Source organism: Pipistrellus hanaki (genome assembly GCF_964339955.1).
Source record: "Pipistrellus hanaki genome assembly, chromosome: 1".
Lineage (NCBI taxonomy): Eukaryota > Metazoa > Chordata > Mammalia > Chiroptera > Vespertilionidae > Pipistrellus > Pipistrellus hanaki.
This window is the reverse complement of record NC_140503.1, coordinates 207,348,375-207,359,182: the sequence shown is the minus strand read 5'-3', so window position 1 is coordinate 207,359,182 and position 10,808 is coordinate 207,348,375. Positions and strand designations below refer to the sequence as shown.

The window sequence follows — 10,808 nt, the reverse complement described above, 5'->3', positions numbered from 1 at the left end:
TTTTTTTTTTTAAAAAGAGTTCAGCAGAACCCTGAGCTACAACGCACTCCCCCCTGCTTGCTCTGACGACCAGGAGTGGGGCCACCTCCACGGAGGCTGGTGGGCTCTGCTCCTGTCCTTTGAAGGGAAGAAGCATACGCTCCCCCAAAGCAAGCATGTCACCCCCTAAGGCTAAGGGGGCCCGATGGACGGGGCCCGCGGCCGGCGAGTGTGACATGCTTGCTCCAAAGCCTCTGGAGAGCACACACTGTTCATTGCCTTCCCGGCAGTGATTCCTTTGCTTGATTAGAAAACCCTGATTTTGGTTGGGAACCAAAGTGCCCCGTCTTAGGTGGTGGGTCATAGCTTGTTTAAACCAAGCCTGGGCTCTCAGCGTCCTTCACCTTGTACTTGGAACAGTGCACCATCTGCCTTGTGGCCAGGGGTGTTACGCCCAGACTTTGTGATCCCCAAGGACCACCAGGGAGCTGAGTCCGATGCAATAAACAAAAGAGCCTGTTCCATGCTAGCATGGGCTCCTCCCACTCACGCCGGCAGCATGGTGGAAGAGAGCGAATTTCGCCCAGTCCAGGGGTTTTACTCCGGTCGGTGATGTCACTGCCTTGGCTAACCCTGATTGGTTGGGTGAGGGCTAGGGATAACTCTGCCCTGCAGGGCGGAGTCAGGAGCTCATCCTTGCCCCGCCCTGCCCTTTCAAGGGGCAGCCACGTGATTCAGTTCTGGCCGATGGGACATGGGGTCCGTCTAAGATTTTCTCCATGGTGACCAGCAAGAGACACATAAAGAGAAGTTGCTCTGATGTGGCTTCCCTGCATTTTGCTCCCGGAGTTTGGATTTGATCATGGTGCCTGAAGCTGTAACAGCCACCCGGCGACCACGAGGCTCCCAGGGTCACAATGTGGATAAAGGAGAGATTTGGGTGAAAAGAGGAAAAAAAAATGAAAAGAATCTGGATCCTCAGTTACATTGCTGAGTTTTTGCACCAGCCCTTGCCTGCTTCCTCTTAACTTCCTGTTACATTAGAGAATTCAACGTCTTTATTGTATAAGCCACGAGCAGTGAGGTTTTTCTGATACTCACAGCTGAAGGCATTTCTAATCAATATATTCATTTAAGATTTCTTTTATTCTGAGATAATTTCAAACTTATAGAAGAGTGAACAACCTTCCCAGCAGACCACAGACCAATAGTGAGGAAGAAGTGTTTGCTGTTTTAAGCCACTAAATTGGGGGGGGGGGGCTGTTTGTTATGCAGCATTATAACAAAACCTGACTAATACCAACTTACCATTTCCTAAGTACAGCATGTCATTTATTCATAATAGCCCTGCACAGTAAATATTGATATTAGCATTAAATTTTTTTCATTTTAAATTACAGTTGATATTCAGTATTGTTTTATATTAGTTTCAGGTGTACCACCTAGTGGTAGACAATTACATAATTTGCAAAGTGATCCTCCCTATATTTCAGGTACCCACCTGGCACCATACAGAGTTATTACAATACTAGAGGCCCAGTGCATGAAATTCATGCACTGGGGGGAGGGGGTGTCCCTCAGCCCAACCTGCACCCTCTCCAATCTGGGACCCCTGAGGGCTGCACTTGCCTGCTGCCTGGTCACTGCAGCAACTGCCAAGCAGGCCATGCTAGGTGCTGCCTGTAGGCTGACATCACTGCTTCCTGGTTGCTGAGGCTGTGCTGGGTGCTGCCTGCAGCCATGCTTGCCTGCTCCCAGGTTGCTGTGGCGATGGCCAAGCAGGCCGTGCTGGAAGCTCCCTCCTCCCTGCTGTCAGTCTCCATGGAGGTGATGAGGTTAATTTGCATACTCATTCCTGATTGGCTGGTGGGCATTTTGAACTGATGATCAATTGGCATATTTCTCTTTTATTGGTGTAGATTATTATTTTTTTTAAAAAAATATAGTTTTTATTGATTTCAGAGAGGAAGGGAGAGTGAGAGATAGAAACATCAATGATGACAATCATTGTTCAGCGGCCTCCTGCACGCCCCCCCACTGGGGATCAAGTTCTCAAACCAGGCATGTGACCTTGACCAGAATCGAACTGGGACCCTTTAGTCTGCAGGCCGATGCTTTATCCACTGAGCCAAGCGAGCTAGGGCTAATGTTACCGTTTTAAAGATGAGGAAACTCAGGCTCAGAGAGGTTAAGTAACTTGCTCCAGGTCCCAGAGCTAGTAAGCCAGAGAGGGGGGGTGTGAACCCAGGACTGTCTGACTTGCAAGCCCACCTCCCTTCCTTATCTGCACGCCTGTGCTACCTTCTGGCATAACTGTTTCCACCTGCCTGACACGGCTGTTCTCGGCTCTCCGTGCTTCTGAGCTGTGGAAGGCAGGGTCCCGGGCACTGACCCTGGGGTTTGCCGAGGCCTCGGGTCACCATCCATAAGTGAGGTGGCTTTTCTGGCTGCAGGGTGGATGCAGGTGACGGGCCATCTCTCTCCTCCTGCCTGGGCTCTGCCGAGCCAGGCTGAGCACGTCAGCAGGGCTGGCGCTGGGGGAGTTCAGGGGTGACCCGTTGCCAAGGAGCCAGGCCAGTCTGGGTATAAAACACGTGGCTTTTTGATAGCAGCCGCGGCAGCAGCCACCGCAAACCCTCGCTGCGGTCCTATTGATTCCGAGATTCGGCCATTGGTCTCAGGGAGACAAATCCCATTTGGAATACGCCTTCGGGGAAAGGAGGATCAGTGAGTTGATACAGCAGAATATTTGCCGACCGGATTAGGAAGACCCCGGGGGCTAAAGTGTTCTTAGAAAATCCTCTTAGCACACTTGTGCGGGAGCCGTGCGTGCGAGGGGATCGCCTCCTGGCTGTGTCCTCGGAAGACGGAAGACAGGGCCCAGCAGGGACCAGGTGAGAGATAAGGAGTTTATTAGCGTCTCATTGGGGAGAGTCCTCGCCTGCGAGGCTGGCTTCTGAGGTTGACTGAAGACACTCGTTGGGTTGCAGCTGTTTACTCTGCCCTGCTCTTCCGAAAACCGTGGGAAAGGGCCTGGTGAGCAAGGGCGGCCACGGCCTCCACTGAACCGTCACCGCCCCCAGCACGCTGCTCTGGAGCCGTCCCGGGAATGGGGGACAGATGCGTGAGGCAGCGCCCTGGCTGCATACTGTTACTCTGCGCGCATGGGGTCTTGTCCACGGAGAGAAAATTCTTAGAGTTCTGAAGACCTACCCTTCCCCCATGGAGCGCCGTGCCTCTGAGCCTTTGCGCATGCTGTTCCCTCTGTATGGACTGTCCCGCACCCCAGAATGCTTTACCCGCAGCCTGCGTGTCCTCTCTTCTGTGCAGCCCTATCCTGGCTGTCCACCCCGGTGGCCAGTCCACCCCGTTGCTCTCACGCCACCATCTGACTAAGACACCTTGCTTATTTCCTGTGTGCGGCAGGGCCTTCTCAGTTGCAGGTGACAACTGAAACACAACTCAGCTGCGTGTCAGCAAAGGGTGACTTCCTGGGTTTTGTAACTGCGAAGACCAGGCTGCGCCTGGAGCGAGAGGCTCAGAGACATCCTTTTTCTCTCTAAGACACAGCTACAGCCAGAGGGGAAGGGAGGCTCAGAGCCACTCATGGAGGATCTACTTTGGCCTCATCACACTTGCCTTTGAAACTGCTGTGATCAGCCCATTGTGAAGATTCCAAGGAACTTGGCCCAAGCTCTGACAGCTAGTAAATGCCGGTTCCTGCCTGCCCCACCGTTCCTTCTCCCCGTCTTCCCTCTTGTCCACTTCGCTGTGATGTCAACCCAAAGAGGGACTGCCCAGGGCAGCCTTCCTTACCTGTCAGGCCTCCGTCAACCCCTCAGGATGCTCTGTCCCCTCCCTCCTAGCCCTGGGCACAGCTGTAACTTTCTCGGGACGATTCTCGGGTTAAGTTTATCTTCAACACTGGACTATAACCTTGAAAGGACAATACTTACATATATATTTTATACACTCTTGCATTCCTGGCGGATAAAACAGCATTTGGGACGTAACAGGTGCTCAATAAATATTTGCTGAATAAAAGAATAAGAAACTGACATTCAGCTGAAACCGGTTTGGCTCAGTGGATAGAGCGTCTGCCTGCAGACTGAAGGGTCCCAGGTTCCATTCCAGTCAAGGGCATGTACCTTGGTTGCAGGCACATCCCCAGTGGGTGGTGTGCAGGAGGCAGCTGGTCGATGTTTCTCTCTCATCAATGTTTCTAGCTCTCTATCCCTCTCCTTTCCTCTCTGTAAGAAATCAATTAAATATATTTAAATATAAATAAATAAAATCTATTTATATATATTAAAAAAAGAAGGAAACTGACATTCAAACCCCGTCTCCAAAACCCAAGCTCTCTTCTGACCTCCCAAGTTGGAGTTCTCCAGGACAGGAGTGGGGGGTGGGGGGTGGGGTGGGGGGTAGGGGGCGCCCGGAGTGAGGGTGACCGTGTGACCCACTAGGAAGATGGCGTGCACGCGCGCACGTGTGTAGGACAGTGGCTTGAATCACGGCTGCCTACGGACGGGGAAGAACAAGAGGAGAAGCAGGAGCACCGAGCAAGGGCAAGGTGATGAAGAGAATAAAAGTCCTCCCCTGACTGTCTAAGGATCGGGGTCCCAGGGAGCTCCCAGGGCTGTCCGTCGGGGGGTGACACGCTCACAGTTACATTTGACAAGGATCGCTCTGCCTGCCATTGAGCGGAGGGTGGACAGAGGCTCACAGCAGGACCCAGAGTGCCCGAACCCAGGAGAGTGTCCCCATAAAACAGGGCGGGGAGGACACAGTCCTGGACAGGGACGAGAGGAGTGGTCCAGCGCCTCGGAGATGGGGAGACAGGTGGCGAGTGTGCCTGCAGTTCTAGGCGTAGGCATCTGGACAGATGGTCTTGCCATCCCTCACAGCGGAGAGGGGGGGGGGGCGGGGGGGAGAAGGGCTGAGCCAGCTGAGTCTGAGAGCTGGGCTCTGAGGTGTGGCTCCAGGGGAAGCGGCAGGCGGTTCTGAGTGGAGGGGGAGGGTCCAGCCCCCGTTTCTGGACCTCACAGCGGGTCTCAGTGGGGATGAAGCCCATTCATTTCTCTCCAGCTGCCTTCCCTGAGCTGCACGGGGCAGAGATGGGCGGGTCGCAAGCGGAACTTGTCTACGGAGGCGTGGTGAGATCCTGGAACAGGGCTCTCCCTGCCCAGCCTTTCTCCACCTTTTTTCTTTCTTTCATTCTCTCTCTCTCTCTCTCTCTCTCTCTCTCTCTCTCTCTCTCTCTCTCTTTTTCCTTTAATTTTAGCCCTGGGCCACCCAGTGAAGCCTGTTTCCCCTACTGTGAAGCACCGAGGTGCTATGAATCCATTCCTCTCAGGGCGAATAAGGAGGAAGCCTGTGGCAGAGGGGAGCCCCCCCCCCCCGCGCCCCCCAGTACCCCTTCCCAGCTGGGCCCCTTCCTCTCCTTGTCTCCGGGTTCCCAGCAGCTATCCCCCAAAGCGCAGAGGCTCTAGAATTGGGGGTGCTGGTAGGGAAGAGGACTCTCTCAAGGCCAGGCGAACCCCCAATCTCAGAAGGAGTGTGTGTGCAGGGGCAGAGGGGGGAGGCGTTCCCAGGAGTCAGCCTCCTGCCCGGGGCCCAGGGGAAGGGAGCGGGTGGGCCTTCCTGACCGGTTTCAGGGACTCTTCCAGCACCCGCGGGCGTGGGCATCACTGCCCCGTTGTGAGGATGAGGAACCGAGGCCCAGGGAGGTCAAGGTTCGCGCTCAAGGTCACACAGCCTCGAATCCAGTCCGAATTGGGACTCAGGTCTGGGAGACACCCAGAGTCGCCCGCCCTCCTGTACCCCACAAGCGCTCTCTCCATGCCTGCAGCCCAGTGCTCCCCCCCCCCCCCCCAGTGCTCCTCCCACCCCGCCCCCTCCCTCCCCTACCCCACCTTCCTGTTTATTGAACATGGCCATGGCCAGCGCGGGCCGCCGGGCTGGGCCGGGCGCCTGTTTGTCTTCCCGGGCGCGTTCTGCCCGGCGCGCCGCGGGCCTCTGGCGCTGGGGTGCCGCTGGCACCTGCGGGTTCTGCGGGTGCGTCCTCAGGCTACGCCAGGCAGGGCGCAGGGGGACCCTGCCCGGGCACCGGCCGAAGAGCGGGTGAGCAGGAGAGGGCGCCCCGGAACTCGGGAACCCGTGGGGCGCGCGCGCCCAGAGCGAAGAAGACGCGGAGGCGGTGCGGGGCCGGGAGCCAGGGCCCGGGAGCCCGGGAGCCGCGGGGACCCCGGCGGCGCCGCCACCGCCACGCTGGCCTCCAGCCGGCCGCCCCCGCCCCCGCCCCCTCGGCGGTGACCAGCTCCGGGGTGCGTCCCCGGCTCCGAACCAGACGGCGCTCCGCGCTGCCGGGAACAGCTCCGCGGGCCCGGCTACTTCCTGTCCCCGCTCCGGGCGCCCGGCCCCGGCTCCGAAGGGGCGCACCGCGACCCGCCGCCCGGAGGCGCCCGAGGGGAGCAGCGCCCCCGCGCCCCGGGCCCCAGCGCAGCGCACGGTGAGCGCCCCCGGGGGCTCTGGGGTCCTCGGCCCCGGGTTCCCTCGCGCTCCCCCGGCCCGGGTGCCCGATGGGGCCGCCCGGGGGGCACAGGGCCGACGTTTGGAGCGCACGCAGCCCGCCCCTGCCGCCGCCGCCGAGGAGAAGGAGGAGGAGGAGGAGGCCGAGTGCGACATGCTGCCGCGGGGGCGCCCTGGCACGGAGCTCCCCGCGCCATTGCCATCCGGGCCGCGGCCGCCGGCTCCGGGGGGCGCCCTGGACGGCGCGGAGGGGGCGGCGGCGCCGGGGCCCGCGCAGGTGCTCACCGCCGGCCTCCTGACGCTGCTCGTCGTGTGGACGCTGCTGGGCAACGCGCTGGTGTGCGCCGCCGTCGTGCGCAGCCGCCACCTGCGCGCCAGGATGACCCACGTGTTCATCGTGTCCCTGGCCGTGTCCGACCTGCTCGTGGCCCTGCTGGTGATGCCCTGGAAGGCCGTAGCCGAGGTGGCCGGCCGCTGGCCCTTCGGGGCCTTCTGCGACGTGTGGGTGGCCTTCGACATCATGTGCTCCACCGCCTCCATCCTCAACCTGTGCGTCATCAGCGTGGACCGCTACTGGGCCATCGCCAGCCCCTTCCGCTACCAGCGCAGGATGACGCGGCGCGTGGCCCTGGTCATGGTGGGCCTGGCCTGGACCCTGTCCGTCCTCATCTCCTTCATCCCGGTCCAGCTGCACTGGCACCGGGACCAGGCGAGCTCGCGGGGCGCCCCGGACCCGGCCAACGGGACGTCCTGGGGGGACACGGGGGACCCGGAGGCGCGGGAGGAGAACTGTGACTCCAGCCTGAACCGCACCTACGCCATCGCCTCCTCGCTCATCAGCTTCTACATCCCAGTGGCCATCATGGTCGTGACCTACGCGCGCATCTACCGCATCGCGCACGCGCAGATCCGCCGGATCGCCTGCCTGGAGCGGGCGGGGCAGCGCGCGCAGCGGGGCGGGGGCGCGGCGGACGGGGCGCCCGTGCCCGGCCTGCGGGCGTCCATCCAGAAGGAGACCAAGGTGCTGAAGACGCTGTCGGTGATCATGGGGGTGTTCGTGTGCTGCTGGCTGCCCTTCTTCCTGCTCAACTGCATGGCGCCCTTCTGCAGCCGCCGCGCCGACGGCACAGGCTCAGGCTTCCCCTGCGTCAGCGACACCACCTTCGACATCTTCGTCTGGTTCGGCTGGGCTAACTCCGCCCTCAACCCCATCATCTACGCCTTCAACGCGGACTTCCGCAGGGTGTTCGCCCAGCTGCTGGGGTGCGGCCGCCTCTGCGCCCCGCGCCCCCGGGTGGCCACGGTGACCGGCAGCAACGAGCTCCTCTCCTGCGACCAGGACACCGTCTTCTCCGGGGAGGCCGCCGCCGCCTACAGCCACGCGGTCCCCGGTGAGGGGACCCCCGGCCACAGAGAGGGGGACAAGGAGGAGGGGGAGGAGGGCCCTCTGAACCTCATGTGCCGGCTCTCTCAGGCTCAGGCGTCCCCAGAGGGTGACCTTGCTGCCCACTCTGTCTGGGAGCTGGACTGTGAGGGGGACACTTCTTTAGGCAAAACGAAGCCTTTCACCTCAAGTGGGTTCCATTAGACTCATACAGATGCCCTTCGTGGACATACAGAGCCTCCCAGACACTACAGAACACGGAGAACACACACACACACACACACACACACACACACACACACACACACTGAACTGCATACAAATGCCCTTCGTGGACCTACAGAGCTGCCCAGACACTACAGAACATGGAGAACACACATACACACATTTACACTTGCACACACACACGTGCACACTCTTACACACATTTACGCGCCCGCGCGCACACACACACACACACACACACACACACACACACTGAACTGCATACAAATGCCCTTCGTGGACCTACAGAGCCGCCCAGACACTACAGAGCACGGAGAACACACACACACATTTACACTCGCACACACACACACGTGCACACTCTTACACATTTACACACACACACACACACACACACACACACTGAACTGCATACAAATGCCCTTCGTGGATCTACAGAGCTGCCCAGACACTACAGAGTACGGAGAACACACATACAACATTTACACACACACACACACACACACACACACACACACGTCCAGTGTTGCAGGATCATCATCGCTCCGCGCTCTTTGTGGTAGCGTTTGTGCTTATAAACCTTACCTAATTGGTTTGTTGTTGAAAAAATTGGCAGAAGCAATTGGGACAAACTCAGTCTAATACACCCCAGTCTGGCAGGTGTGGGCCGATGGTCCTTTTAGAGGTGGTGTTTGGTCCTTACAAAAAAAAACAAAAAAAAATGGTACTTGGTCTTAAAAATATACACTCCTCCCTGCCCCTTTAAACGGATGGATGGCTCAGTGCCTTGGGCTGGGCCGCTTTTTAAACTGGTTCAGTGTGTGTGCAGTGCTGATGGGCGGGCGGCCCTCCTGTATCTTGCTTCCCGGGGCCTGTGCTTAAGCAGCACTGCTCTCCGTGCCCTCTGACAGCTGAGGGATTCTTCCCGACGTGCCCTGGTGTCTAATAAACACAGATTACGTGTGAGATGGTGACTCTCTTGCTTTACCAGATGGGTCTGCAGGATGCTCCTGCAGAAACCATGAACGCATCCTTTCAAAGTCCGGAGGACCTTGCTGGGTCTGGACGCACATGTCCCGTTTCTCTCCTTTACAGACAGCTTGGCCTCAAAGAGGCATGCAGGCCGAAGGATCTTTTTGTTTGTTTCTTGTTAATCCCCACCTGAGGATAGTTTTTCCATTGATTTTTAGAGAGAGTAGGAGAGTGGAAGAAGGAGGGGAGGAGAGAGAGAGAAACATTGATGTGAAAGAAACGCATCGATTGGTTGTGCACACTCCCTGGCTGGGGTAGGGGAACAAACCTGCAACGCAGGTACGTGCCCTTGACCGGGAATGGACCCATCGACACTTTGGTGGCAGGCTGATGCTCCACCACCGAGCACCTGGCCAGCGCATGGGCCAGGGATCTTCAAGAGCTTCCGATGCCTCGGAATTTTTTATTAGACACGGACTTCTGACCAACCGTGTGTCCTGAGGGACTTGGACATGCTGACCTGCTTTGAAAACCAAATCCCAGTTTGAAACAGGGGTTTTTATTTGCAGACAACAAGCAACGAGGGAATGCACTTTAACTAAAACGTAGGAGCGAAAGATGACATTTGAACGAACTTGAAAAACCTATGCATTGAGGGGCTCCCCAAAATGCCCAATGAGGTCCAGTCATCCCCCCTCCCGGAAATCTGCACAGAAAGGGGGGAGGGGCGTGTTCCAGAACCATCCTGGTCAAGAGCAGTGTGCTGCCGTCAGAGCTGAGTCTGAGCACTGTTGGCGAGAGCAAAGGAAATGTGGATGTGCAGTTCCGTACAGCCGGCCTCCCGTTTGAAGCAGGTTTATCGAGACCTACTCGGTCCATTTGGCTCCTTTTAGGGATCCCTTCATTGTCCGAGTCCACTGGCCAGCCTGTCTCATTCACTGTAAACTTGATGTGTAACAGTTGTTTGTTGAATGAGTAAGTGACTGTTCAGAACGGCGAAATGGAAAGCAAATCCTATTTGAAACATTCATTTTCATGTATGACTTGGAACATTTCATTTTCCTATATGATTTAGTCAAATTGATGTTGGAGTCTGAGTTTCCTTTCTGAGCTCCTGTGAGTCGAGAGCGAAATGGGCCCCCAGGGAAGCACTGGGACGGTGCAAGGTGCCTGCTCTGTGGTTCAGGAGGTGGCTGCGTGACCCTGAACGCGTGGACGCAGCTCCCTGGCCTCAGGCTCTGCTGTCCATTGTGCTCCGCGGTGCATATGCGAGTGGACGGGGTCCAGGGGGAAACAAGGCTCAGTGCCCTTTCCTCCCCGGACGGCCTGGAGCGGTCCCTGTGCAGCGGGAAGCCCCCCGCGGGAGAGGAGTCTGCATTGTTTCCCACTCTCAGCTCTGGCGAACCCCTTAAAAGGGGAATTCCCTATCCCGGCTCTCCCCAGACCACAGTGTCAGGGAACCCCGTTTAAGAAACTCCGCTTGACCTGGACGTCTCAAAAACGCAGCTGTTTTAGACAGGCGGTTAGAGGCCAAAGCTTTCGTGGCAAACATCGTTCTAGACCCCCGTTCACATCGTCTCTGTGTCGGGAAGTATGGGCTATGTGAGAATTGTGGCAGCCCCTTCTGAAAAATACCAGTCTGTTCGATTGTTTACACGACCATGTGATGGGCACTGCTCCAGGGATCTGGTCACCCACCCGGGGCTCCGTGTCCTGA

The 10,808-nt window shown here is 57.7% G+C and overlaps 1 protein-coding gene across 1 annotated transcript; it reads left to right on the top strand.

The window, feature by feature from the left end:
• Positions 1-1,749: 1,749 nt before the first annotated feature.
• DRD5 (dopamine receptor D5) lies at positions 1,750-8,098 on the top strand (the record flags this gene model as incomplete). The annotated part of the gene is made up of 2 exons (XM_084881452.1): positions 1,750-1,806; positions 6,329-8,098. 2 exons carry the CDS (start codon positions 1,750-1,752, stop codon positions 8,096-8,098), a joined length of 1,827 nt encoding a protein of 608 aa, XP_084737578.1.
• Positions 8,099-10,808: the final 2,710 nt, after the last annotated feature.